This window comes from Megascapheus bottae, chromosome 1, assembly GCF_031878675.1.
Source record: "Megascapheus bottae isolate mThoBot1 chromosome 1, mThoBot2.hap1, whole genome shotgun sequence".
NCBI classification, from domain to species: domain Eukaryota; kingdom Metazoa; phylum Chordata; class Mammalia; order Rodentia; family Geomyidae; genus Megascapheus; species Megascapheus bottae.
In genome coordinates, this window is record NC_143509.1 from 1,833,677 (window position 1) to 1,847,500 (window position 13,824).

General features: G+C 47.8%; 1 protein-coding gene across 1 annotated transcript; it reads right to left on the reverse strand.

Moving 5' to 3' along the window:
- Positions 1–772: 772 nt before the first annotated feature.
- LOC150067884 (olfactory receptor 7A10-like) lies at positions 773–1,714 on the reverse strand. The gene has a single exon (XM_090338697.1). It carries the CDS (start codon positions 1,712–1,714, stop codon positions 773–775), a length of 942 nt encoding a protein of 313 aa, XP_090194823.1.
- Between the last annotated feature and the right edge of the window lie 12,110 nt (positions 1,715–13,824).

Consider the following 13,824-nt stretch of genomic DNA (forward strand, 5'->3'; position numbering starts at 1 on the left):
GGCTCAAGTGGTAAAGCTCCAGCCTTGAGAAAGTCCAAGGACAGTGCTCAGGTCCTGAGTTCAAGCCCCAGGACTGGCAAAAAAAACATAATAAGAGTGGGTGAATAGACACAGAATGAAGGAAATTGATGAGGAATTACACTGCAGGACATGCATAAGAAAAGGGTCAATGCAGGGAAAAGGAAAGAGTCCATTGTAGCTGTGAATACAGTAATATCAGGCTTAAAACTCCCAGTAGACACAATTTGATATACAACAGAAATGATAAAAGAGATGCATTATTGTTAAGTGGGATGTATGTTATTTGTGATTTAAAAAAACAAAACCAAAAAACTCTTTCAAAATTGTTCTTGGGCAGGAGCCAGTGGCTCTCGCTGTAATGCTGTCTACTCAGGTGTCTGAGATCTGAGACTCATGGTTCAAAGCCCACCTGGTAGGAAAGTCCATGAAGCTACCACCTCCAATTAACTATGAAAAGGAAAAGAAGTGGACAAAAAGGAAAAGTGGCCTGAGCACTGTCCTTGGGCTTTCTCAAGGCCAGAGCCACGTGAGCCACGTGAGCCACATGAGCCACGGTGCCACTTCTGGCTTTTCCTATGCATGTGGTACTGAGGAATGAAGCCAGGCTTTGTGCATGCTAGGGCAACACTCTACCACTAAGCCACACTCCCGGCCCCCCCTCTTTTTGCTATTTTCATCCTTCTATTTTCTCCTCACTGCCACTGCTGCCACGCATAGGTGGGTGTCATTAGTCACAGACGTCCACGTCCCCTCAGGAGAACTGACATGCTTTTCTTAGTTCTTTCCCAAAAAGTCTCCTCAGGGCCTTCTTGAGGTCCCGGTTCCTCAGGCTGTAGATAAAGGGGTTCAGCATCGGGGTGACCACTGTGTACATCACCGAGGCCGTGGCCGTCGCGCGTGAGTTTGGGGTCACGGCAGAGCTGAGGTACACACCCAGGATTGTGCCGTAAAACAAGGAGACCACGGACAGGTGAGAGGCGCAGGTGGAGAAGGCCTTGCGCTTCCCCGGGGCGGAGGCCATGGCCCGGATGGAGGCCAGGATTCTGGAGTAGGAGTACAGGATGCCGGTGAGCGTGCTGCCCCCCAGCAAGAACGCGGCCAGATAGTTGACCAGGTCATCCAGAAAGGGGTCTGCGCAGGCGCTGTGCACCACCTGGTTGAGCTCACAGAAGAAGTGGGGGATCGCCACGTGGGGACAGAAGGCCAGCTGCTGCACCAGCAGGCTTTGCATGGTGGCGTACACAACATTCACCATCCAGGACCCCAGCACCAGCCGCGCACACAGCCCGGGGTGCAGGATGCTTAAGTAGCGCAGGGGGTGACAGACGGCCACCAGGCGGTCATAGGCCATCACCGCCAGCAGGAAGTTGTCCACTCCTGCAAAAATCAAGAAAAAACTCATCTGGGCCAGGCAGCCCGCGTGGCTGATGGCCCGGCTGTGCGTGCGCAGGTTCAGCAGCATGTTGGGGACGGTGGTGGAGGTGAGGCCGACGTCCACCCAGGACAGGTTGCACAGGAAGAAGTACATGGGCGTGTGCAGACGGGGGTCGGAGACGGTGGCCAGGACGAGGAGCAGATTCCCGAGCACCGTGATCAGGTACATGGACAGGAAGAGGCCAAACAGGACGGGCTGCAAGCCGGGGTCCTCTGAAAATCCTAGGAGAATGAAGTCTGAAATCTGGGTGTCATTCATTCTCTGGCCCCATGTGGTGAATGTAACTAAGAGACAAGAGAGAGAGAGAGAGAGAGATTATAAACACATGCCAGCATTATGCAACTCCACCATGGCCGAGACACAGTAGAAAACATTCTGTAAGTCAGTATACTTCAGCTCTCAGTTTTGGGTTTTTTTTTTCCTGTCCTGGCCTTGAACTCAGGACCTGAACACTGTCCTTGGGTTTGCTCAAGGCTAGAGCTCTACCACTTGAGCCACAGCACCACTTCCGGCTTTTTCTATGTATGTGGTACCAAGAAATCAAATCCAGGTCTTTGTACCTTGCTAGACAAGCGCTCTACCACCAGGCCAAACTCCCAGCCCTTAAAATCATGAGACTTTTTTTTTCTGGTCAGTCGTGGGTCTTAAACTCTGGGTCTGTGCGCTGTCCCTGAGCTCTTCAGCTCAAGGCTAGCGCTCCACCACTTGAGCCAGAAGCTCCACTTCCTGTTTTCTGGTGGTTAACTGGAGATAAGAGTCTCTCGGATTTTCATGCCCGGACTGGCTTTGAACCCCGATCCTCAGATGTGAGCCTCCTGGGTAGCTAGGAATACAGGCATGAGCCACCAGCGCCCAGCCTTCACTTTTATTCATTATCGGTTTCCCATCCACTCATTCCTTGGTTCTCTCTGAGTTCAATTTCCAGCCTCCTTTTACTCTTTTTCCCAAGCTATTATGAATGCAAAAGAATGTTAATGTTGATTTCCCTTGCATGCAAACAATATCACTTAGGGATAAATGGCATGGCGCCTGCTCATCCATGAAATGATAGAGCTATACTCCACAGCAAAATCAGTCAATCAATCAAATAGAAATAAATGGTAGGATTCAAGGAAGATGGCAGAAGGAGCTCTCTCCAGAGAGGCCATTTTAGAGTTCCACCCGGCCCTCTGCATCAAGAGAGTCACACCAGGCAAGCTCCAATTAGACCGAGACATACACCAAGGAAGGAGATTATAAACTGCCTGCACAAGAGAACAGACTTCAGCACCACCCGTGGTGGAGACAGCGGAAGTGGTGGCCAAGCCTGGGCCTTTGCACCTCCCAGCCACGTAAATTAAAGAGCCCACTGGGGAGAAAGCAGGAAAAGGAGCTCAGGCATGAGCCAGCCACACCCAGAGAAAGAGGCCTGGAGCTGCAGCACCCCCAGAAAGGACCCTCCTCCCCACCCAAGATGAACAGCATGTGGCGGGAAAACCTCCCCCACCCACGAAGGATGCCAGTTTTTGAAAGAAGCTGCTACAACACCTGGCTGGAAACACTTGCAAGAGAAGCAGCGCCATTCTTGAAAAGGGCAAAGGAATGGGACACCTCTCTGTTCACTCGGATTTGCAAGTAAAGATTACCCAGGCCTGAGAATGGGAATCCAGGTAACACCACCCCTGTAGCAAGAAGGCTTCTGAATATGACTACACCCCAAACCCATGCATTTAAGCTGTGCGGGTCCCAATCTACCAACATCAAAGACACTTCCGACCTGTGAAATAAGGAACACCACACCACACCGCCAAGGTCATGGCTACAAGGTCAGCTGCAGATTACACCAAAACTAAAGCAGAGACTCCACTAAGAGACCTGCGCTCTACCACTTCAGCCATGGCACCACAGGTAGATTCTCTGTTTATGTGGTACTGAGGAATCGAACCCAGGGTTTCATGCACCCTAGACAAGCACCCCCAGCCATGAACAATTATTAAGAACAAATCCGAGAAACAAGGAAAGAGCTTGCAGAAACTCCAGGACTCAATAAGACCCAATTTAAGATGGAAAAAAATTATAGTAAAGGTGGTAAACCAGACCCAAAGAAACATAGGTAGCACGTTTGCCCTCACTTGTAAGAATTAATATGTGCCTATAAATCTATAAGTAAACCCAATAGATAGTAAAAGACAAAACGTAAACACTTACACATGATTAATTAATTCATCACTGTGTGATTAATTCACACAGTGAGACCAAAGAAGGATATAGCGACGTGCATATGAGCACATACAATGATGTTTAAGATGAGCATGGTGGCTCATGCCTGCAATCTCAAGGGAAAGAGCCCTAAACTTGAACTGAAGAGACCACACCCAGGCCCAGAGTTCAAGTCCCACGACTGACCAAAAAAAAATACGATGGTTAATCAAAATGAACTCCAAGAAACAGAAATGAATTAATAAAAAATAAATATTCCTCACATCCAATGAGCATGAAATAGGGTGACTAAATAAATGAAAATGTGAACTAAATCGCCAACATGGAGGTACAAAATCAAGGAGGAAAGAAACAAGGAAAGAAAGTCCATAAGCCAGTGTGACCCTTGTTGGTTTTTTCTCCACTCAGGCAAAGCCACCAGGTCTGAGGACTTTGTAAGGAAATTCCAGGAAGCCTGGTAGGGGCCACAGGGCTGGGAGCACAGATGTGCCTGCGGGAGGGAGAGTCCAGAAACATCCTTGTGCAAGTGACTCAGGACCAGTGTTCAGTCAAGTGAAGGGCCCCGCAGAACCTTCCAGAATCAACAGGTGTCCTCACACTGACTCTGTGTGTGTGTGTGTGTGTGTGTGTGTGTGTGTGTGTGTGTGTGTGTGTGTGTCAATCCTGAGGCTTAAACTCAGGGCCCGGGTCCTGTCCCTAAGCTTTTTCTTTCTTTTCCTCAAGGCTAGTGCTCTAACCCTTGGGCCCCAGCTCCACTTCCAGCTTGTGGGTAATTAACTGGAGATACAAAGTTCATCTCAACACTGTTCTCTCTACGAGAAAAGGAAAAGAGACTACTCATCTTTCTATGACAAATGACGACTCTCTGGAGGAATGTACGAACTGAATACACGCCTCTATTTTCCTGCCCTGTGCTTAAAGAAATGGGAAAAGTTCTGCTGGCGTGACATGGAGCTCAGTGCAAGAGGACTTGCCCCACATTGTGAGGAAAAACACGGTGGGAGAATCTGCCTAGTGAAGGGTAAATGAGAGAGAGACAGAGAGAGAGGGACTAAGAGGAGAGAGGAGAGAAGAAGAAAGCCAGCCAGCTCTAGCCATCAAAGAAAGGCAAATCCAAGCCCACCTCTCCCCAAGCAGAGTAGCCATTATCCAGGAAACAAATGCCTGCCACGAAGCAGCCAAAGGGAACTCTATTACACTGCTGGAGGTAAACTTAGTCAACCACCTGGAAAGAAGCATGGAGCTTCCTCCAAATATTAACACAGAATTTCCCCATGATCCAGCAATTCCACTCCTGGGCATTTATGCAAGCGATCATAAAAGAGGATTCACTGAATCCTCCTGTTTTTGCAGCAATCTTTCCTATGACCAAAATAGGGAATTTGCCCAGATGCCCCTCCATGGATGCTGGATGAATAACATATACTTACACTGGTGGAATTCTCCTCACCCATGAGAAAGAATGATATATCGTACCACTTCTAAAGAAATGGAAAACCCAGGGGAAAAAGTTCTTAATGAAGTCAGTCAGGCCCAGAGAGACAAAGAATGCCTGGAGAGACAGAGAGAGAGGGATTGAGAGGAGGGAGGAGGGAAGAAGAAAGCCAACCCTGTCCAGCCACCAAGGAAATGCAAATCCAAGCCACACTTAGGGTATGGAAGCTAGATCTAGCTTACCAACTGAGACACAGACACAGCTGGGTGTTGTGCAAGTGTATGCAAATGTGCTGGGACCGGGAGTTTGGCCTAGTGGTTAAAGTGCTTGCCTAGCATGCATGAAGACCCGGGTTCGATTCCTCGGTACCACATATAGAAAGAAAAGCTGGAAGTGGTGCTGAGGCTCAAGTGGTAGAGCTCTAGCCTTGAGAAAGTCCAAGGACAGTGCTCAGGCCCTGAGCTCAAGCCCAGGACTTGCAAAAAAAAAAAAAACAAACAAATGTGCTGATGAAGATAATGAGAAATTCCGGGAGAATTCTGATAGTGTAATTCCTTACAAAGGCAACAAAATAAGACACTACTAAATCTTCAACAGGGAGATGGGGTGGGGGGAGAAAAATGAAGAGAAGAGGGTGGGGAGCATGCAGTTAAGAATTCGACGTATAGCCTACAAAATTAAGAAGAGTGAGGACAGGGAGGGGAGCAGATGTCAGAACAGTGAAAGAGATGGCATTGACCAGGAGGCACTGTATTTATGCACTGCTGTGTTAATTAGCAAGTCCTTCGTGGAAGAGAATTTTTTTTTGTTTTGCCCATCCTGGGCTTGAGCTCAGGGCCTGAGCACTGTCCTTGGGGTTTCCCAAGGCTAGAGCTCTACCACTTAAGCCTCAGCACCACTTCTGGGTTTTTCTGTGTATGTGGTGCTGAGGAATGGAACCCAGGGCTTCCTGCACGCTAGGCGAGCGCTCTACCACTAGGCCATCTTCCCAGCCTCAAGCCCAGCTACTTTTAAGATGTGTTGTGACAAAACTCTGGAGCAGCACCCAAACCCCTCCCTTCCGTGTCTCCATCCATGTGGTGGACCATCCATGCCAGCCTCTCCAGTGCCAAGATGGCACCTCACTGCATCGGAGCAGCTTCAGTATCCAAAGTTGATACAAGCCGGTGCTGGGGGCTCACACCTGCAATCCTAGCTACTCAGGAGACTGAGATCTGAGGAATGTGGTTCAAAGCCAGCCTGGGGAAGAAAAGTCCAGGACATTCTTCTCTCCAATGAGCCGCCCAAACAGCTGGAAATGGAGCTGTGGCTCAAGGGGCAAGAGCCTGGATGGGGAAAAAGAGCTAAGGAGCAGCGACTGCACCTGAATCCAAACCCCAGGATGGGCACAAAAAAAGAATTGTGGACACAACGTAACTCCACAAATCCACAGAGGAGAGCACAGGGGAAGGGTGGGCGAGGAAAGCGGGCAGCTGGAAATGAGAGCCTCCCTTCCTCGCTCCTGGAGCCTGGAGGGCTCTGAGACTCACCAGGATGGATTCGCACACGCTGAGGCCTCAGCATGGAAGCCCAAATTCCTTCCTGGACAGATGGCGGTGGCTACCCAGACCCTGGACTGCGGGAAGAAGCAGACATCAGCCCCCCAGCCAGATGTGGACGCCACAGCTGGCCGCTATGCTCCATCCAGGCCAAGCACACACAGAATGGGTGTTAAGCGTTTTCTTCTGTTGTATTCCAGCAGGAAGCACTTGCTTTCCCAGTGGGAGAAGACTCTCTGCTCACAGAGCAATTGTTTTTCCCTGCTAATTCTCCACTTCTGAAATGCCCAGGGCACCAGCAAAATCCCCCTGCTCTCCAGAGAGCTAAATCTCAGACCAGTCAACCTGCCTGGAAATGGAAACAAAAGGGTTTTGTTCTCTCCACACACACACACACACACACACACACACACACACACACCCTCCACTTTCTTGCTGCTTTTGTTTTTCTTTTCCTTTGTTTGTTTATCTGTCTTAGAGAGGTGATGGAGGCACAGACATGAAAGGATGAAGAACTGTAATAACGGTAATCCCTGGACACCATGTTGAAAAGGAGCTAGCCAACTTGTGTGTGGGGGTGTTGGGGATGGGAGGGAAAGCCTGGGAGAGAGAAGAGAAGGGGCGACACTGTCCAAGAAGAATTGTACGCATGCCAGGCGTGGTGGCTCAGCCTTGTCAACCTGCTACTCAGGAAGCTGAGATCTGAGGAGTGTGGTTCAAAGTCAACGTGGGCACGAAAGTCCAGACTCTTATCTCCAACGAACCACCGGAAACCAGAGCGACACTGGGTCTCAAAGTGGTAAAGTACTAGCCTTGAGCTGAAGAGCGCAGCCCTGAGTTCAAGCCCCATGAGCCAAAATAAAGAAAAAAAGGAAAAAAAATAACCTCATTACCTCACTTTTGTAACTTTAACCTCTCTGTACATCATCCTTATAATAACTATCTTTTTTAATGTTTAAACTGGATCGAGGAGTTTGGCCTAGTGGTACAGTGCTTGCCTAGCATGCACGAAGACCTGGATTCGATTCCTCAGTACCCACATACATAGAAAAAAGCCAGAAGTGGTGCTGAGGCTCAAGTGGTAGAGCTCTAGCCTTGAGAAAGTCCAAGGACAGTGCTCAGGCCCTGAGCCCAAGCCCAGGACTGGCAAAAAAAAAAATGTTTCAATTAAGACCTTCATGAGTATCTCACATCTAAACACCTTAATCTTCTAAAACGCAAGTTCTCAGGAGGGCAACATGTGAACTGACACACCAAAGAGAAACAAACACATTCAAGCAGACAACTTAAGTCACTGATTTACTTATAGTATAAAAAATCTTACTGGGAATGGAACTGTAGCTCAAAGTGGTAGAGCACTAGCCTTAGCAAGAGAACTCAGGGATAGCACCCAGGCCCCGAGTTCAAGTCCCATGACCAACAACAACAACAAAATCTTAGAAATACCCTGGATTGGGGTGGGGAGTTTGGCCTAGTAACAGAGTGCTTGCCTAGCATGCATGAAGACCTGAGTTTGATTCCTCTATACCCATACATAGAAAAAGCCAAAAATGGCTCTGTAGTTCCAGTGGTAGAGTGCTAGCCTTGAAAAACTCACAAGAAATACATATATATATATATATATATATACATACATACATACATACACACACACACACACACACGTGTGTGTGTGTGTGTGTGTGTGTGTGGTAATATGTGTCATTTGAAGTGAGATTACTCCTTTAAAAACTGTTGTCAGGCCAGGAGTGTGGCCTAGTAGAAGAGTGCTTGCCTAGCATTCATGAAGCCCTGGGTTTGATTCCTCTGTACACATGCACAAAAAAAGCCAGAAGTGGCACTGTGGCTCAAATGGTAGAGCTCTAGTCTTGAGAAAGCCTAAGGACAGTGCGTAGGCCCTGAGTTGAAGCCCCAGGACTGGAAAAATAAAATTCTGTAGAAAATAAACATAAATTTCCAAATGTTTTGGACCCAAAATTAGAAAAAAGGTCACCAACATTAGAAGAAAAAAAAAATGAGGCAATGAAGATGATTGGATCACATAGAAAGCAGAAAGTTTTAATAGCTATTTAATGACTAGTTTATTCATAATTAATATTAAAATCAATTTTAATGAATAGTATTTGTAGACAGATTATAATCAGGAAAACAGGAACTCCAGGAATGAAATATAGTGGAAAAATGCCCCGTGCCATTTACCAGCTGATAAAAGAGCCAGGCTCATTCTTAGGCTTTGAGTTTGCGCAGCCATGGGCATTTCTCAGGCTCCGTGGAACTGTGCCTTGTATTGTTTCTAGCTCGTAAAACGACTGGGCTCTTTGTTGTGGTGGTGGCGCTGTGCCTTGCTGGTCCTGGGATTTAAACTTGGGCCTGGGTGCTGTCCCTGAGCTGTGTGTGCTCAAAGCCAGCGCTCTGCCACTTGAGCACAGCACCACTTCCTCACAAAGTCTTGTGGTGGTGGTCGCTGCTGCTGCTGTTTTTTCCACATAGCTGGTGAGGGCCACGTGGTGCAGCAGGTGACAGATGGCCGAGAAGCGGTCATAAGCCATCAGGTGCAGACAGGGGTCTGCCAGGACCAGCGGGACGATGAGCAGATTCCCGAACACCGGGGTCAGGTGCCTGGACAGGAACAATCCAGAGAGGATGCAGTGTGGAAAGAATGCAGCAATGAACGTGGGTGTGCTCGTGTCTTCACTGTATCCTGACCCGCAGTCTTCTCCATAAATGCCCAAGATTTATAGAACCTAATTTATTTTTACTTCAGACACATTAGGAATGGTCTGAGGTTGTTCCATAGATAAGGGACAGAGGAACAAATGGATATTTAGATCTTGAATATAAATTCAAGGAATTTACTGTACAAGGTGACAATTTCAGTTCCTGACATATTATCTTCTTAAAAAAAATGTTGAGGGGCCGGGAGTTTGATCTAGTGGTAGAGGGCTTGCCTAGCATGCACGAAGACCCGGGTTCGATTCCTTGGTGACACATACTTAGAAAAAGCCAGAAGTGGTGCTGAGGCTCAAGTGGTAGAGCTCTAGCCTTGAGAAAGTCCAAGGACAGTGCTCAGGCCCTGAGCTCAAGCCCAAGACTGGCAAAAAAAAAATTGAAAACTGGGTGCTGGTGGCTCATTTCTGTAATCCTGCCTACTCAGGAGGCTGAGATCTGAGGAGCATAGTTTATTTTTTCATTTATTTATTTTTTGCAAGTCCTGGGCTTGAGCTCAGGGCCTGAGCACTGTCCCTGGACTTTCTCAAAGCTAGAGCTCTACCACTTGAGCCTCAGCACCACTTCCAGCTTTTTTCTATGTATGTGGTACCAAGGAATCGAACCTGGGTCTTCATGCATGCTAGGCAAGCACTCTACCACTAGGCCAAACTCCAGGCCCAGGATCACAGTTTAAAACCAGCCTGGGCAAGAAAATCCCCATAAAACCCTAATCTCCAGTTGACCACTCAAAAACCAGAAGTGGCACTGTGGCTCAAGTAGTAGAGTGCTTTAGCCTTGAGCACAAAGAGGCTGAGGAATAGAAACCACTCAGGTCCTGAGTTCAAGCCCCACAACCAACAACAAAAATATGCATTACCATGTGATGCCCCAAAATGATAATGACAGCTACAGCACGAAATGCATGTGTGTCTTAGCTAAAATTCATCCTGCAAAGCACACAAAGATGCAAAAAGAAGGAAATACAAAAAGGCCAAAGGCTATAATGGCCCATGGTTTTAAGATAAGTGAATCCAACCTGGGTACCGATCCTCCTGAGTATCATGCTTGCTCTTTAGTAGGCTGAGATCTAAGGATTGAGGTCCAAAGCCCATGAGATTCCTATTTTTTAAAAGCCAGAGGGGAGCTGTGGGTGGACTGGTAGAGTTCCAGCCTTGAGTGAAAAAGCTAAGGGACCATGTCCAGGTCCTGAGTTCAAGCCTCAGGACCACATCAAAAAAATTAAGTATGACTCCACTTGTATGTATTGATGAAATGCCTTTGATTTCTTTTGCTGAAACTAACAGAAGCCTGGTCCCCCTGCAAGTGAGGATTTGGGCCTTTCAGGGAATCTAGTAAAATACCCCAGAATTGGGAACAAATTCTGATAAAGACGAGTCATGGGCTCTATGGAGCTTAGACTTCCAGAAGGCAGGAGAATTCACAGAGGAGGATAACAAAGACTCACTCCCCACCTGGTCTCCTGGGAACACGAGAGACTGTGGAAATGTTCCCTTCCCACTCCAACCAGTGTCCCAGAGGGAACTCAGCTGGCAGAGGTAAAGGCACTCCGTGAGCCGGTGGGAGTGGTAAGTCCGTCCATCCTCCACTGTCCGTCCCCATCAGACGCCATTGTGAGTTGCACAGCTCAGGGTTGGTTCCTTGCACCCCTAAAAATCTATTTGAGAGACTCATGCCTCAGTCCTGCCTGGGAAGAGATTCCGACTCCACCAGAACCATCCAGGTCCTGACACATGGACACCCCCATGGCACACGGTCTGCCCAGGTGAGCTGGGACCCCACCAGGTACGCTGAGATGCCAAGGGAAACCTGAAACAGTGGAAGCTGACAACACACTCAGTGTTTTTCAAAAGACCAAGTCAGCCCAAAACTGAGAGACAGACGGACCTGCGGGGGGAAATGAAGATTCAACCAAGTGAGGCTCTGAGATGATGAACGCATGTTTTCTCTCCCAGGTGGAAGTTAGGTCCAGATGATAAATTAAGAAGTGTGTGTGTGTGTGTGTGTGTGTGTGTAAATATAGACAGGGGCCTAGGGAGAGATGCATACAGATGTTGACTAAAGTGGGGTACACGCAGGGGAGGATTGTGATGGTAGAACTCCCTCCAGCAACTAACTTAACCATTGAACACAATGAGTCTCGGAAGGCGGGACCGTACTGTGGGGTTGGGGACAGTGGGAGGGGCGGGGAATTAGCACCCCCCAAAAATAAGTTCATTGTACTCACAAACTGACATGTTGAATTGAAACTCAGTTCTGCAACTACTTAAAGATACTTTTTTTTTTAAATGACAATTAAAATTGAATTTGTTTTAGGGAGATATTCACTGTTGGTGGTGGTGGGTTGTGTTTTTTTGGGAGGGGGTTGTTTTTTTTGCCAGTTCTGGGGCTTGAGCTCAGGGCCTGAGCACTGTCCTTGGGCTTAGTCAAGGCTAGAGCTCTACCAATTGAGCCTCAGCACCACTTCTGGCTTTTCTATGTATGTGGTACCGAACAATTGAACCCAGGTCTTTGTGCATGCTAGGCAAGCACTCTACCACTAGGCCACACTCCCAGCCCCTGTTTTTGTTTTTGTTTTTAAGATTATCATTGCCCCATTTTTCTGTTGTTGTTCCAGTCCTGGGATTTGAACTCAGGGCCTGGACATTGGGTTTGGCTCAAGGCTAGCTTTCTACCACTTGAGCCACAGCTCCAGTTACAGGGTTTTTTTGGGGGAGGGGGAATGTATTAAAGAATCTCATGAACTTTCCTATCTGGGCTGGCTTTGAACCTCAGTCCTCAGATCTTGGGTTCCTGAGTAACAGGGATGACAGTTATGAACCAGTTTTGTTGTGACTCATGTGTGACTGAGTTTCTGTCCTCATGCAAAGTTCAGATGAAGCAATCCCCTAGAGACACCCCCTGGCAGCAGCCGGCTGTCTGACCTTCTTTCAGCGTCTCTCTTCCTGCCTGGGATTCACACACACACGAAACACATTTCCTCGGATAGGTGAGGGGGACACTGGAGGGCTTCAGGCTGCCATTCTGACTCCTTGAGAGCAGATATATTTAAGACTTTGTTGGCCTTTCCTTCTTTGATCTTCAGATGGTTGTGCAAGGGTGGGGGCTGTCTGCCACTCCACGCGTGCACGGATGTGTCCAGCTGAGCTTAAGCAGCCCGCCTCTTCCATCCTTCTCCCTCCTTACTCCTTCCCACTTTTCCCATTTCCTTTTGTCGCATGTGTCGATGGTGGGCCCTGGCTCTGCTTGTCCCCAGGTCTCTGTTTCCGTCATTAGCCACCGCCCTCCTTACGGCCTCGTGTCAGCTTCCTCAGAATCATTTTGTTGAACTGACCCTTCATTTTCCCAAGGGTTTACCCACAAGGAGACACTCCTGCATGTTCTGTACTTGAATCACCTTGTCACTGTGTGCAGGTGTACACACGCGCGTGTGTGCTCGTACAGCAGGTTATACTTTGGGTGTAAGAGCCACACCTCCAAGCACACATGCTTTGTGTTTCTGGACCCAGCTATTTTCCAGATCCTTCCATTTCCCCTGCAAAGAACAGGGTTTCCTTCTTCCTGGTGAGCGGACAAAATGCCACGTGGTCGGCCTCTTCTTGTCTCTTTGTAATTCCAGATTATGTCTGCGACTGCTTTGCTCTTATCAGGACTGCGTGTGTTTAGCTTCGGATTTTCAGGTTTTGCAGGAAGATTTAGAGGGCTTTTCTACTACGTTGTCTTGGCCATTTAGTTCTATTAGGGGAATGAGAAATGAAAGTGAGCGAGAGAGGTGAGGACGTTGAAGACGGTAGACAGAAGATAAATAGAGTAGAATCATGATAAAGAAAGGCAGAAAGAAGGAAGGAAGGAAGGAAGGAAGGAAGGAAGGAAGGAAGGAAGGAAGGAAAGGAGGGAGGGAGGAAGAAAGAGAGCTCAGCATGGTAGATTCTTGTTCTGTACCATGCTGTGGAGCAGAGCGGAACTGGTGTGACAATACATGAATTGTCCCAGGCTCACGAGCACAGTAACGACAACCCGGGTAGACATTTGCACTCTAGCGTTTGCCTGGCTCACCTGTCATCCCAGCTCTTCAGGAGGCTGAGATCTAAGGATCAGGGTTCAAAGCCAGTCCTGGCAGGAAAGTTCATGAGACTCTTATGGCCAACAAACTACCAAAAAGCTGGAAGTGTAGCTAGGATTCAAGTGGTAGAGCACCAGCCTTGAGAAAAACAAACAAAAAGAAAACCTCAAGGACAGCTTCCTGGCCCAGAATTTAAGCCCCAGAACCAAAAAACATTGAAAAAAACAAAAAAACTAAAGTTTGTAAATTTTCAGTGTAGATTTTCTTTCTCCATTATGTATTATACAGACTTTTAATTCTCCAAACCAAAACCTTATTACCTATGCAATAGTTCCAGAAAACTGATTTTATTATTTTATTATTTTTTTTGCCAGTCCTGGGCTTAAGCTCAGGGCCTGAGCACTGT

Coding starts and splice junctions, on each gene's coding strand:
- LOC150067884 (XM_090338697.1), bottom strand. CDS start 1,714: ATGAATGACACCCAGATTTCAGACTTCATTCTCCTAGGATTTTCAGAG.